Source organism: Procambarus clarkii, chromosome 45 (assembly GCF_040958095.1).
Source record: "Procambarus clarkii isolate CNS0578487 chromosome 45, FALCON_Pclarkii_2.0, whole genome shotgun sequence".
Lineage (NCBI taxonomy): Eukaryota > Metazoa > Arthropoda > Malacostraca > Decapoda > Cambaridae > Procambarus > Procambarus clarkii.
The window spans coordinates 19,394,759-19,410,929 of NC_091194.1; the positions used below are offsets into that span (position 1 = coordinate 19,394,759).

At 52.9% G+C, this 16,171-nt stretch overlaps 1 protein-coding gene across 2 annotated transcripts in view; it reads right to left on the minus strand.

Annotated features, from left to right (window-relative positions):
• Positions 1-16,171, minus strand: part of Hel89B (histone acetyltransferase 1) — a 282,946-nt gene that overhangs the window by 191,216 nt on the left and 75,559 nt on the right. For both annotated transcript variants that reach the window (XM_045760944.2, XM_045760943.2), the window contains 2 exons: positions 7,846-7,981; positions 7,278-7,463 (listed from right to left, as the gene is read on the minus strand). In XM_045760944.2, the coding sequence (XP_045616900.2) occupies positions 7,278-7,463; positions 7,846-7,981 (322 nt within the window). The remainder of the gene's footprint in view (positions 1-7,277; positions 7,464-7,845; positions 7,982-16,171) is intronic.

The window sequence follows — 16,171 nt, forward strand, 5'->3', positions numbered from 1 at the left end:
TACAGAAGTGAGAAGAGAAATAAAGAAATTTTGAAAAGGCGATTCTTGAGGTTATCTTGAGATGATTTCGGGGCTTTAGTGTCCCCCGTGGCCCGGTCCTCGACCAGGCCTCCACCCCCAGGAAGCAGCCCGTGACAGCTGACTAATACCCAGGTACCTATTTTACTGCTAGGTTACATGGGCATAGGGTGAAAGAAACTTTGCCTATTGTTTCTCGCCAACGCCCGAGATCAAACCCGGGACCACAGGATCACAAGTCCAACGTGCTGTCCGCTCGGCCGACCGGCTCCCTGCGGACAAATGTAAAACAGAACCAGGCCTATTCTATAAATTCACAAACAACAAATTGCAAGTAAAGGATAATATTCAGAGGTTGAAAATGTGAAACAGATTCAGGAAAAATGAAAAGGAAATGTATAAAACATTAAACGAAATGTTCCAAAATGTGTTTGTACAAAATGAAATCTAAAGGGAACCAGACACAATAAGAATTCCGGAGAACAACATAGAGCACATAGAGGTGTCTAGAGACGAAGTGGAAAAAATGCTCAAGGAGCCAAGTAAGAACAAAGCAGTTGGCCCAGATGGAGTTTTTGGCCACCACTTGTGGTTACAGAGGACCAACTCCTCTCATGGCCACCCCTTGTGGTTAGAGAGGACTGACTTCTCATAGCTACCTCTTGGCAAAGAAGCACCAATGGACAGAAATAAGAAGATATATAAACCTGGACTCAGGTTCAAATTGTTATGACAACCCACATATTATACTTTCCACTTTATTCCTCTCTGTTCTCAATTATTCACTTATAATTATAAACACTGTGGTTTACAGTATAATACAGTACAAGCCATAAGGCTTAAAAAACCAGCGTTGAATGTAATGAAACGCCATTTTCTGGGCGAGTCCCGGAGGCTTCCCGGAGCTATCCCAGGCTGATATGCTAATGTCAGACTTTGGCATCAGTCATGTGTATGGAGTTCTTAGGCCTACCGGGGACCACGGCCAGAACCGGGCCCCCCTCAGAGAGGCTAGGGGAGCAATGGCCTATAGAAGCCCCCGTGTAGTTGGAAGCATTCTATGTCTGCCATCGACCGGAACAGGCACCCAGAAAGGTAAGCGCCCCAAAACAAACCCCTATTCTGGTTAAAATTGCTACCTAAAACCGAACTAGTGGATAGAACTCCCCAACCGAAAACAAGCAAACTAGTGTGACGTCACACACTGCCGCGCCGCTGTCTGCGCAGCTCCCCCCTCCCCGGGAGGGGGAAGGGGGAGCCCCAGACCCCCCGCGCCGGCTACCCACACCTCAGTTCTTGAGGCTGGATGTCAAAAACGCGAAAAACCGCCGACCGGAGGGAGGGAGGGATGCCGGGGAGCCTCCGGGACTCACCCAGAAAATGGCGTTTCATTACATTCAACGCTGGTTTTCTGGGGGGAGCCCCGTCGGCTCCCCGGAGCTAACTACCCACAGACAGAAAAAGAGGGACTTACCCGGGAGGCGGTCGTCGCTCACCCCTCAACTCGAAGCCGAGACAACTGGCTGCAACCGCCGACCCAAAGCAACACAGGCCCGACGAGGCCCAGGGACATTCACAAGGTAACGAGCAGCCAGGACCCTGTTCGACCGCCAAAATCCCCGCGCCCGAATATCAGACCAAGACATATTCCCAAAGACGGCAGCAAGAGCCGCGAACTTACGAACGTCATGGGCACGGGGATAGACCGCAGGCTGGCTGGACCTAATAACCCTGAGGACGACCTGAGAGACCCGAACCCGCGAACAGGGAAGAAGGGAAACCGGATCAACCCACAGCGCGTCCCCGGACACAGAAGCAGTGGCGCGCAAATAACGGCGAAGCGCCGCAACCGGACACAAAACATGATGCACCCCCGGCCTGACCAACCAAGCATCAACCACCCATGGACCCCTCCGGAACGCAGCAGTCTCATTCTTCGCCAGAAAAGACGGAGACGGCTGCAAACGAACAAAACTATCACCACGACCAAAAGAGCAGAATCCCCTGCGCCGGAGGAGAGCATGAAGCTCCCCTACCCGACCCCCAGAGGCCAAAGCCAACAAGAAAAGTGCCTTGGAAAAACAATCCTGGACCGAAGGGGCCACAACGAAACGAGGAGATGAAAGGAAAGCGAGCACTCTGTCCAAAGACCAGGACGGCTCAGGCGACGCATGAGCAGGCCGGAGGTGAAACAATGCACGAGACAGCTGGCGAAACGGCGCAGACGTAACATCGATACCGAAAGCAAGCTGAAGCGGCTCCGCCAGCGCCGCACGATACGAAGCGACAGTGTTAGGCATAAGATGACGGTCCTGAAACAACCACGAGAGGAAGGAAAAGACCACCCGAACAGACAAGGAGCTAACACGACGAAGACGCAAAAAGAAACGGAAGGACCGCCAGGAAACTTCATACTGCCGCCGAGAAGAAGGCCTCAGGTGGGACACCAACAAGGAGGCCACCTGATCACCATAGAGATGATGATAGACTCGAGTCAAAAAAACCATACGCGAAGACTCGAGGAGAAGATCGAACCAGCTACGTGACGTACCGGCCCGATCTGCTGAAAGAGGCGGAGCCGCGGGAAAACCCTCGGGTTCGGACACTGAGCAACCAGCGCCTGAAACCAAGGCTGGGCCGGCCACCAAGGGGCCAGAAGGACAACACTCCCCCGGTAAGTCTCTAAGCGAGTCAGGACCTGGAGCAACAGCCGAACCGGGGAAAAGAGGTACAGGAACCCCCACCTCGACCAGTCGAGCCGAAAGGCATCGACCCCGACGGCCTCGCAATCGGGGAAGGGCGCCGCATAAACGGGAAGACGCCGCGACCACGCCGACGCGAAGAGGTCCACCTCGGGGCGCCCGAACGTCTGGCAAAGCCAACGGAAGGACTCGTCGTCGACCGTCCACTCCGTGGAGAGGGGAACGAAGCGAGACAGGGCGTCGGCCAAGACGTTGGACACGCCCCGTACGTGAACCGCCAGGAGAGCCAAACCCCGAGAACTCAGCAGACGAGTCACCCGAAGCGACCAACCCCAAAGAGACAAGGACCGCATCGAACCCCCGCGGTTCAGGCAATGAACCACCGGAGAGCAATCCGAATGGAGCCGAATCGTCGATCCGTGGGCCACCCGAATCCTCCCCAGAGCAAACCACACTGCCGCGAACTCCCGCACCGTACTGTGAGCTCGACGGAAGGACGGATCCCAACACCCCTGGCCGGCCTGGTGAGCACTGGTCACAAAACCCCAGCCGAGAGACGACGCATCCGTGTACACATCGAGCGAGGGCTCGGGTAGGCGCCAAGGCACCGAACCCCGAAAAACCCGAAGAGGAAGCCGGTGACGCAGCAACCGACGCAAGTCCCCCGGGGGTCGAACTCTGCGATCGCGAGAGAGGCGGAAGGGGGAACCCCGAAGCAACCAGAACAGCCGTCGAAGCCAAACCCGACCCGGCGGGTAGACCACCATCGCGAAGTTCAGGCTCCTGCACAGCCCCTCGAGCAACCGCCGGGTGACCCGAGGGCCCTCCAGAAACAGACGAAGGCGGGACCGCAGCCGCAGGAGAGACTCCGGAGGGAGAGACAAGGAGGCGGCTCGAGAGTCCCACACGAGACCCAGCCAAGTCCGAACCTGAGAGGGAACCAGATGGGACTTCCTCCAGTTCACTAAGAACCCGAACCCGGCGAGCTGGGAAAGAACCAAATCCCTGGCTAGCAAGCAAGCTGACTGGCTGGGAGCCCAAACCAGCCAGTCGTCGAGGTAGGCCAACACCCGAACACCTAGGAGACGCAAACGAGCCACCACAACCCGTGTAAGGCGTGTGAACACGCGAGGTGCCAGGTTCAACCCGAACGGGAGACAACGAAAGCGGTAACTCAGACGCCCCACTACAAAACCGAGCCAGTCCCTGAACCGCAGATGAATCGGGACATGCCAATAAGCGTCCCGGAGGTCCAGGGACACCATCCAAGCTCCCGGCTCCAAGAGGAGCCGAACCTGAGACAGCGTAGTCATCCGAAAGGAGGGGCAATGAACCCAGGGGTTCAGACGGGACAAGTCCAGAATGAACCGCAGGGCCGCGCAGTCCCGTTTCGGAACCGGAAACAGACGGGAAACCCATCTGAGGGACGACGTCGTTTCGACGACGCCCAAGCGTACCCACTCCAAGACGACTCGACAGAGCGCAGGGGAAGAAGCCTGCCCTGCCAGCCCCGACCCCCCAAAGGGGAAAGGGGCCACCCAACGCCACCGCAGGCCGCGAGACACGACCCGAAAGGCCCACGAATCGTGGGACCAGGCGCGGGCGAACAGCGCAAGCCGCCCCCCCCATCGCCCCGTCAAAGGGGCAAACCGCGAAAGGGCCGGCGACCCTTACGAGACCCAGAACCCCGCACAGCGCGAACACCGCGCCGACCAGACGAGGGAGGGTCCGCAGGAGGAGCCAACCCCAAACCTGACACCAGAGGCCTACCACGACGAGAGGAACCCCGAGCCCTGGCACGACCTTTCCGGGAAGACCCACCCTGGGACCCCCGGAAAACCAACAAGTCCGACATCGAACGACAAGCCGCCGACGCAGCCTGAATAAACTGCGCCACGGCCGACTCCCCAAACAGGAGAGGACAAAAAGGTGAAGAACGCCTCAGAGCCAGAGCCCAAGCAGATTCCACGGAGGAACCCAGCACCGCCTGCCGACACGCGAGACGGGAAGCATAGAACAGGGAAACCGCATCCCGCAAAATCGGCGTGAACAGCTTCAACAAGGCAGCCGACGAACACGCAGCCGAGGACAAGGTGCCGGACCCCGGGACGGACCCAAGCGTCCCCACATCCTCCACGAGCCAATCCGAAGACAGCTCCAGGAGGGAAAAGAACCGTAAGGCTGAACACAAAAGGCCCCGAGCGCGCAAGTCCTCCGCCACGAGCGCCGCCGAAAGGGAGGGAACCTGCACATGGAGCTGAATAACGCCCACATCGCGGGGAAGGGCAGGGGCAAACAAGCACTCATTCAGGTACTCAAGTTCACCCCCCAGGAAAACCTGAAGCACCGTGGAAGCTTCCCGCCACTCCAGCGTGCGGGAACGACAGAAGGAATGCCAGGAATCCAGACCAAACAAGGGGCAGTCTGCTAGCCAGGACGACTCCGGAACCTCGTAACGGAGCCAGAAAGGGAACGAAGTCCCAAACCTGAACGTGGACGGATCCATTTCCGAGGCATAATCCGGGTAACGCAGGAGGTATGCCGCAAAGGCCGCTCGCACCACACCAGGTTGGATGCGATAAGCCGAAAACCTCCGGAAGGACGGAACCGACGTACCCGGGGGAACACGGAACCGTACCCTGGGAGGGGCCGACACCAAATCCAACTCGTACGCAGAGGGGGGGAAAGAAAACCCCACTCCTTGTAACAATAAGCCCCGCTCAGTGGGAAGAAAAATCCAGGCGGGGTCCAGCGGGGCCCAAGGCCCCCAAGTCAGCCCCTCCCCACCCTCGAGGTCCGTCACCACAGGACCCGAGGCCGAGTCCTCTCCCCAAGCCCCGACCCCACAAGACAAGGACGGAGCAGCCGGAAAAGCTGGAGGAAGGGGGGCCCACTGGTCAGACCCCGAAGCTTCGGCCGGGAGACAAGACTCGAATGCCTCTGCCGCCCCCCCCCCCGGAAGGGGCACCCCCCGAAGCTGCCCGAGTCTCGAGATCAAGTAACCCCTGCTCCGACCCCGAAACCCTCAGACGCTTCGGGGCCGGAAGCAGGGGCGGGGGACCAGAACGAACAGAAGGGGAAGGACGAGGAGGTGCGGACTGAACCAGGATCGAAGTGACCCCCACCCCCAAGTCCGGGTCTCAAAAAGCAAAGCGGGGCAGCCCCGGGGCATCCGGGGAAGCAACCAACCGAGAGCGTTGCAACAGACGAAACCTAGACTGCAACGCACGTGCCGCCTGTACCCGAATAGAATCATCAGAGGATTGGGTAAATTGAGTCACAGGCAAGCAGCAACACTCACAGGACTCAGGGTCGAAAGTATCACCGACCCAACAGGCAGCGTGGCAGAGGCAAAAACAATGAGGGTCACCCTGAGACAAGGGGACCGAGCAACCCTCAAACTCGCACACAGCGAGTGGGGACTCCGGGGTCACATCCATCGGACCCACGCGCCCCCTAGGGGATTCCCAGGGTCCTGAGCGTTTACTTTAAGAGGACTCGCGCTCAGGTAGTCCCAGGCAGGGTGCTGCAAACCGGCGCCCAAAACTACCAAGCAAACTTCTAAAGCTGAACCCCAGGGACGTGTACACTCACGGGGACCTAGCAGGGGGCGCCACCGAGGAGAACAGTGGAAGGGCAAAAACAAACTGAATAAAATGACAGAACCCCCCACCAGGCAAAAAGAAAAAGAAAAACAAAACCCCGCAAGAGGACAGCGAACCCCAAGGAACAGAGCCGGCCGCGATGTCGGGAAATACAAGCTGAGCAGCACCCTGCGCCCCTACCAGTGCAAACTGCCTCTTACCTGCCGGTAACAAGGGAGAACAGAACACCCAAGAGCCCAACAGGCGGCCGAAAAACCGAAAGGTAAAACGGACCAGCAGAGGCAGACCCCGAGGAGCCTGTGGAAGGTGGCCCCAAGCCCCAAGGGCAGTACTTACAGGGCACCTAGGGAAGGCAGCCCTAGGCGCATGCAGCCCGAGTACTGAAGATAACTCCTGGCTCTCGCACCCACAAAACTAACACCACACGCAAAGCACAGTGCAGTAGCGACACCGGAGCCAGAGCACACGACCATCGCCTATAGCATCAGCCTCAAGAACTGAGGTGTGGGTAGCCGGCGCGGGGGGTCTGGGGCTCCCCCTTCCCCCTCCCGGGGAGGGGGGAGCTGCGCAGACAGCGGCGCGGCAGTGTGTGACGTCACACTAGTTTGCTTGTTTTCGGCTGGGGAGTTCTATCCACTAGTTCAGTTTTAGGTAGCAATTTTAACCAGAATAGGGGTTTGTTTTGGGGCGCTTACCTTTCTGGGTGCCTGTTCCGGTCGATGGCAGACATAGAATGCTTCCAACTACACGGGGGCTTCTATAGGCCATTGCTCCCCTTGCCTCTCTGAGGGGGCCCGGTTCTGGCCGTGGTCCCCGGTAGGCCTAAGAACTCCATACACATGACTGATGCCAAAGTCTGACATTAGCATATCAGCCTGGGATAGCTCCGGGGAGCCGACGGGGCTCCCCCCAGAAAAAGGATGTAACTAATACTAGGAAAATATTTAGGCACCTCTATAGATGTGAGGGTAAGTATGAGTGAAGAGTCTCGCTCTCAAGTCGTCTCGAACAGCCAAGAGGTACTTGAGACCCAGCAATCCTCCGTGCCGAGCTTCCCACTCCCTCCATGACAACATGGTCTCCAGCAGGGCCAGAGCACTGTAAACACCATCTTCTTTCAGCAACACCAGTATACTTCCTAAAAAATACAAAATTTGTCATCAAGTTCTACCACAGAATTCACATTTTATCTATACACAAATTAAATTCTTATTGCCAGAAATAACATTACATTAGCAAACACGTTACGTTCCATAATGCAAAGATATATTTTATATAATTTTTAAATGGCTAGGAAATGACTAGCCAGAGTTTGATAAGAATATTTAAGAGAGAAAAAGTTAGAATCTTTAAGTCAAAACCTTCTAAAGTCAGTAAGACTCTTCTAAAGACAGCTTTAGAATCGGGTATTTTTACGATACAAGTACTATACTGTATAGCTAAAACTTAAGAGCAAATCAGAATAACATTAAAACATGTTATTATTTAAAACAATAGTGGTGGATATAGACTTAACTTACCTAACGCTTGCGCACATGTTTCTCTGACAGGTGCCACAACTTGGTCCGATACAAAGTCACCAAAACGATCTAGAGCTAACACACACATGAGCCTCACAGCCATGTCCTCTAGCCAGGCCTGATGGCTCTGTTCCATCTATGAAAAAAAATAAAAATAATAAACACACAAATCTACACTGGGCGACTAACTGTGCAACTTTAACAACAATGTCGATAATTAATCAATAATTAATCACATGTAATGTCAACTTACAAACCTCACACACAATGTGAACATTTTAGCACTCGTGATTTACATTCATTACTTGTCATCTGTCATTTGTCTATATAGTTGACCATCACCATTACCATTCCCTACTTTCTTAGGGAAGGGAGGGAGGGAGGGAGGGAGGCATCACACCAGAGAAGATATGGCAGCCATACAAGAAAAGAAGGCTACTCATGTTATTTAAAAGAAAAAATGACTACTGCTTATTGGCCGCTCTCTTTCAATTACATAGCATCACAGACAACCAGCATCAGAGACGACCACCACCACCACACTTCAGCATCACTGAGAAGCACCACCACCACACTTCAGCATCACTGAGAAGCACCACCACCACACTTCAGCATCACTGAGAAGCATCACCACCACCACACTTCAGCATCACTGAGAAGCATCACCACCACCACACTTCAGCATCACTGAGAAGTAAGTAAGTAATTATCAAAAGAAGGCACCAAACCGGGAAGGCTATGTAGCACCATCAAAGACGCAAAATAATCAGAGGGCGCTAAATATCACCAAGGATGCCAATACGAGAACAAAAACGCATAAGGCGAACGATATCAAAAGTATCCGAGTCACCAAGAATTCTATCGAGGGACAGGTGACCGCGAGGGGTGGTCGGAAAGCAAGACATACGCTCGTCCTGGAAGTCAGGACATTCAAGAAGGACATGCACGACCGTAAGAGGGACAATGCAACTAGGACAATAAGGAGCAGGGCGGCGCTCCATCAAGTGACCATGGGTTAAGCGAGTATGGCCAATACGCAACCTCGCCAGAGCTGTTTCCCACCGCCGGTTACGGTGGAAGGAGGACTGCCACGAGGAAACACAACATTTAAGAGTACGTAGCTTGTTACCAGTAACAGACAACCAAGAAGCCTGCCAACGGGTAAGGACTGAGGAATGGATAGCCGGGTAAAAGTCGGAATACGGAATGCCCTTACGAGAGATGGGACAAGAGCGGACAGCTTCCTTGGCGGCAGCATCCGCACGCTCATTTAAAGACACACCAATATGGCTGGGAACCCAACAAAACTCAACCGACTTAAATTTACTGTGAACGAGAAACAGCCAATGCTGGATCTCGACAACCACTGGATGAACTGGATTAAAGGACCCCAGAGCCATGAGGGCACTACGAGAGTCAACAACAACTACAAAGGAAGACTGACAACGATAAAGTAGGAGACGAAGAGCATAGAGAATAGCATAAAGTTCCGCTGTAAAGATGCTAGTCTCCGGAGGCAAGCGACACATATAAGTGCGATCAGGAAAAACAACAGAGTAGCCAACACCGTCCGCTGACTTAGACCCATCGGTGAAGACAGAAACGGAGCGGGAGTGAGAAGAAAAGTGCTTGAGGAAAAGGCGTTTTAGAACCGTAGGAGGGGTAAAAGCTTTAGTGATACGGGTCAAGGATGTACAAAACCGCGGAAGAGGGACCCTCCACGGGGGCAAAGAAGGAACAACACGAGGAGAAACATCAGAAATACAAACGGAAAGAGAATCCTGCAGGCGAGATAAACGGACAGAAAGAGGGAGGTGGTGAAGAGGAACAGGAACCGCAGGAGGGGTAAAAGTTAAAGCACGACAGAGGCGAGAGGAAGGATGTTGCAAGGACCGCGCAAGATAGCGAAGACAGTAGCGATCACGGCGGTCCTGGAGAGACAGGAAGCCAGTGTCAACATACAAGCTAAGGACGGGAGTCGAACGAAAGGCACCAGAACTGAGGCGCAACCCAGTATGGTGCAAAGCATTAAGACGGCGAAGAGTAGAAGGAGAAGCAGACGAGTAAGCAGGGCAACCATAATCGAGCTTAGACAGGACAAGAGAGGAATGTAAAGCAAGGAGAGTGCGCCTATCTGCCCCCCAAGAAGTATGGGACAAGACCCGAAGGAGGGTAAGGGCCTTAGAACACTCAACACGGAGGTAAGAGATATGGGGAGACCAAGACAAACGAGTGTCAAGGAATAACCCCAAAAGCTTCGCGGAATCTTTGTATTCAAGGGGATGACCATAAAGTGACAAAGAGGGACGAAGAACAACCCGTTTCCGCGTAAATGTCATGGCACAAGTCTTAGAAGTAGAGAACTTGAAGCCATGATCAGTGGCCCAAGACGACACGGCATCAATTGCAAGTTGAAGCCGGCGTTGAAGGAGAGGCGAATCATCACCCTGACAACAAAGGGTAAGATCATCGACATAGAGAGCGGAGAAGACACCAGAAGGAAGAGAGGAAAGAAGACCATTGAGGGCAACCAAAAAAAAGAGTAGTGCTCAGAACACTACCCTGGGGCACACCTTCGTATTGCTGAAAAGAGGGAGAGAGAGCGGTACCAAGGCGCACCCGAAAGGAACGACGAGAGAGGAAGCTGCGGAGAAAGAGAGGGAGATGACCACGAAGGCCAAAAGAATGAAGTTGAGATAGGATATGATAACGCCAAGTGGTGTCGTAAGCCTTTTCCAGGTCAAAAAGGACGGCAACAACGGAGGTCTTCGCAGCAAAAGCAGTACGAATATAGACCTCCAAGTTCACCAGGACATCCGTCGTGCTGCAGCACTTGCGGAAACCAAATTGAGAAGGGGAGAGGAGGTGATGGTGTTCTAGGAACCACATCAGACGAACGTTAACCATACGTTCAAAGAGTTTGCAGACACAACTTGTGAGAGCAATAGGGCGAAAGTCCTTAGGGGAAGTACCCAGAGACACCGGTTTGCGAACAGGGAGGACAACGGCATCGAGCCAGTCCTCAGGGACTGACGACGACTCCCAGATCCGATTATACAGACTCAGTAAATACCGAGACGTACCCGAAGGGAGATGGCGAAGCATCTCATAATGAATACCATCGGAGCCCGCCGCCGTAGAACCGCAGAGGGCAAGGGCAGAACGAAGTTCAGAGAGAGAGAAGGGATCATTATAGGGAAGCTGAAGATGAGTGCAGAAATCTAAAGGACGAGACTCAAGGACAGGTTTACGAAGAAGGAAAGATTGGGGAGGATGAAGACCAGAGCTAACAGAAGAAAAGTGGGAACCCAGTTCGGAAGCGACCTGCAACGGGTCCGCCACAAGAGTATCATGGAGGTGAAGGACCGGTGAAACATCGGGAACGAACTTACCCGCTATCTTGCGGATACGCTTCCAGATCTGGGCCAGAGGGGTTTCGGACGTAATTGTTGAGACATAAGATGCCCAACATTCACGTTTAGCCGTACGGATGGCCCTACGGGCCACCGTACGGCTAAACGAGCCGTACGCAGCCGTACGCAGCCGTACGGCTGCGGTGGCCCTACGGGCCACCGCACTCGCTTTCCGAAAGAAAAGAAAAGAATCGGTCGTCTGCCTACGGCGGTGCCTCTTCCAGGCTGCACGCTTACAGCGGACAGCCCGAGCACAGTCCGCATTCCACCAGGGAACGCACTTCCGTGGACCCCGAGAGGAAGAGCGAGGAATAGAGCGGAGGGCAGCGTTGAAGACAGTGTCATGAAAAAGGAGTAGAGCGCGAGAGAGAGGCAGAAGGGAGAGGTCAGAGAGAGCAGCACTGAGGGTAAATAGGGTCCAGTCTGCCTTAGCAAACTGCCACCTAGGGAAAGAGAGGGAAGGGCGAAAAGAGAAAAAGGAAACAAGGATGGGGAAATGATCACTTCCATGGAGGTCATCAAGAACCTGCCACGTGAAATCTAAGTAAAGAGAAGAAGAGCAGAGAGAAAGATCAAGACAAGAAAGGGTGCGAGTCCGAGAGTCCAAATGAGTGGGCTCACCAGAATTCAGAAGAGACCGGGAAGAAGATAGGAGAAACGGCTCAAGGAGGCGACCCCGGGTATTCGTCAGAACGTCACCCCAAAGAGAATGACGACAATTGAAGTCACCCAGCAGGAGCACAGGCTCCGGCAAGGAGTCTAGGAGGTGTTTCAAATCAGGAAGAGAGAGCGGGACACTCGGGGGGAGATAAATGGAACAAACTGTGTACCATTTCCCCACAAAGATACGAGCAGCAGAACAATGGAGAGGCGAAGGAAAGAGTAAAGGAACAAAGGGAACATCTGCACGAATCAAGAGAGCAGAAGAATTAGAAGCCCCAGCAATGGCTGGGGGGAGGGAGAGAAAGGAATAGCCACGAAAACGACCAGGACGAGCACCAAGCATTGGCTCCTGGAGACAGACACATAGGGGCGAAAACCGCGAAATCAGAAGTTGGAGTTCGAGGAAACTGGCGTAATAACCTCGAACGTTCCATTGAAGAATGGACAACGACGAGAAGAGAAAGGACAAAAACAGAGAACAAGGAAGAAACAAAGGCGAAAGAGCAACAGAGCACGTTAAAGAATATCAGGGTCGGGATCAGGGTCAGCAAAGTCAGGGTTAGGGGGCATGGGTAAACTGAGCAAAGACGGAGGGAAGGAAACGGGAGAACAGATCAGAGGTGGGCGGGCGGGGTCCGGAGGAGGAGGAGGAAGAGGAGGAGACAACGGAGAGGAGCAGTCAAGGACAGCAGTAGGAAGAGGGGGAGTAGAAAGAGGGGAGCGCACCCCAGCAAGAGCAGCAACCGAAAGGGAAGCAGGGGCCAAAGAAACCTCCATAGCAGGAACAGGGGGCGCAACCACTGAAACGGGAGGGGAAGGAGCAACAGAGCCAGAAGTAGGAGCTAAGGAAGAAAGCGAAGCCTTCTTACCCGCCGGGGAAGAGGAAGGAGAGGAGCCAGGCTTACGCTTCTGACTTAAAGAGACAGGTGTCCCAGCAACTACGTACCGGGCAACGGATTCCAGTGTCTCAACAGGAGAAGCCGAACGAGAGCACACACGACGGCCGTTAGGAGAGCGATGGACATCCGCCTGCACCGACAGGCGGCGGGGAGAGCCGATAGATGGAGGAAGAGGATGGGAAGGAGGATCGGAGGGGGACGAGGAAGAAGACACAGGAGACATGACAGACCGGGTTGAAAGAAGGGGAACCCCAGACAAATGACCAGGAGGGGGACCCCTCGGGAAAGAACTCAAAGGAACAAAGGAGGGGGCAGTGGGCGTATCAGGGTCCAAGGCCCGGAAACGGTTGAGAGTCTGAGGAAGGGGGGAAGGACGAGGAGAGGAAGAGCGCAACACGCGAGCATAAGAGATGTTAGTATAAGGCAGGAGCCGGCGAACCTGGCGCCTCGCCTCAGGAAAAGACAAACGCTCCCGGTGCTTCAGGTTAAGGACGGCTGCCTCAAGCTTGTAATGGACACAGGCACGGGAGAACGTAGGATGGGCCTCACCGCAGTTGAGGCAGCGAGCTTGGGGAGAAGTGCACTCCGACTTAGAGTGACCTTCACTCCCACACGAAGGACAGAGAGAGACAGTCCCAGAGCAGCGGAGGGCACCATGCCCAAACCTCCAGCACTTATTACAAAGTCGAGGAGAAGGAATATACTCCTGGACAGAGCACCTAGCACCAGCAAGAATGACAGAGGATGGAAGGGTCCTACCATCAAAGGTGATCTTCACAACACGAAGGGGTTGACGGCGACGACCACGAGGGGGACGAGTAAACGAGTCAACCTGGAGGACAGAATGGCCTTGGGCATCAAGGATATGCCGAATATCATCGTGGCAATCCTGCAGATTCCGAACACCGGTTGCAACATGGGGTGGGAGGAGAATAGTGCCAACACTGGAATTCATCTGAACGTTCTTGGAGACCCGAACAGGGATCTCGCCAAGGCAAGATAAGGCAGCCAAGCGGGAAGCCGCATCCTGAGAAGGAGCAGCAACGACACGTGTACCGAGACGAGTGGGGTTGAAAGTAACACACGCATCCACGGAATCTACAAGATGCCGATGGAGGGAGAAATCGTCAGGAGGCGCAGAATCAAGAGGGAGGAGATCAAAGTATTTGGCCCATGAAGCAGGACCAAACAAGGCCTGATACGCATCAGCACGGGAAGGAATCGAGCGAGTGCGGTTGGGGCGCGAACGGCGTTGAGAACCCCTAGAGAGAGGGGTCAAAAGGCGCAGTAGTCACAACGAAAGACTTAGCCACACCAGGGGACGAAGTGGTCACCACCGGAGGCTGGAGGCTCGACCCAACCTCAGAGGAGGGAGGGGAGCTGGGGGAAGAAGTCAGGACGGTCAAAGGAGGAGCAAGGTCGGGGCCCAACGCAGCGGGAGCTACAGAGCCTGGTCTTCCAATACAGGCCGACTCGGGGGCTTGGTCGCCCACCCCACGAGCCTGAGAGGGTATAACGGAAACATTCAACGACATAGAGACGAAAAGTGACAAATTCATCCACGAATGTGCCCCCATACCCACCATGGAGCCACAATTAGAGGCAGGACACCCAACAGGAAGCTATCGCCGATCATGCCGGGGTGCATGAGGCTAGGGGTGCGTCGTGAGTATACGCCCCACAAACGCCACCTTAAGAACCGTCAGTCCGTCGAGATCGGGTTCAGCGACGAAAGGGGGATTGACGATAAAAGGTTCCCCTCGCTCGAGACGTCGGGTACTACAGTTCTACGGGTGCAAGAGTATGCCTCCTCAAGCACCCGGGCGTCAAAATAGAAGAAGTCCAAAGAAATAATCCGAAACAAGCAAAAGGTCGGCAGGAAACGACAAGCAGATAGGAGAAGAGGGGGGAGAAAAACGAAACATAAGGAAAAGGAAAAGCGATCCGGCACAATTGGAGAAGACAGCAGCAGGAGTGCAAGGCCAGAAAAGGACAGAGGACTGCCCAACGGAGCATCACACTCCGGCAGCCGTCCACCAAGCCCCCTCACGACGCCAACGGGCCGGAAGGGGAGGGGGGCATCACTGAGAAGCATCACCACCACACTTCAACAAATATATCACAAATAACAGCACCTCTCTGCTTTGTAAGACATGATTATAAATGACCTTCTTATAATAAATTGAAACGTTCTGTTTGGACCATTCATAGAAACTAATATTAAGAGTACAGTACATGGATAGTTAAGTCAGGATAACAAAAACAGAATTTATATTCTGTAGATTTAATTACATTAAAAGGTGAAATGAAGGAATACATCTGATTATTAATGAAGAATTTGTATAAAGTAGTTGAGATGTTTGGGATTAAATAAAAGTCAGGGAACAATTTTTTTTTGTAATTCTGATGCACAAATCTCAGGATGCAACAACTGTGGAATTCAGAAAATAGATGAACAAAAAGAAAACCACATGACACTGCTTAGAAAACCCTATACTTTAATGGATATTAGATTCCTTGGAGACTGTGTTCTACCCAATTTAAGATGGATGCTAGTAAACAACGTCATCATATCAGGGAACTAAACCAGGAATACCCACATATCAAGAACTCTGTATGAACTCTGTTAAATCTGCACTCATCCAACAGATACGAGAGAAAACTACAAGCAAAAATGCCATTTGATATTCACAATCAATGAAGAAATAATAAATAATTGCAAATCGATACTACATACTCTGATCACACAATCTTTGAAGTCCAAACAAACATTGATATGTCCGGGCCAGGGAGGGTCGACAAGGCATCAATCCTTAACTGTTCGCCTCTATTCTCCCAACAGTAATTGGTTACCTGGTTGTTAACTGATTGGCAAGCATACTCCAGGAAACCTAGTAGGCAAGACTTACTATTACCTAAGGGAAGGGAAAGCTCTCAGCCTGTTAACAGGAGCCAGAAGTCATGTGTTCCTGTAACCAACTGCGTAAAAAGAAGAAAAAACATCCAAACAAATTAACAAGTGAGAAGGTCTATTACATTAATTGCAACTTCAATAATAAAGGCAAGTTGCAACAGCTTGAGAACTGAAAGGACATCACAACCATACAACTTCTCTATGAAACGTTTGAAAATAATCAAAATATCAAACAAACTGCTGTAATATGTAAAATTATTTACTTCCGGACCAGGAGGCAGGATGTCTAAAATATTTCCATTGAAAAGTATAAATGTAATAATGGTCTAAAGAACAATTCTATAAAACATAAGTCCAAAGACTTTTGCAACATAATCTCTCTAAAATAAGAGGCACTGCCAACAGACTCTTAACACTTTAGTGCGCGCGGCACTCCC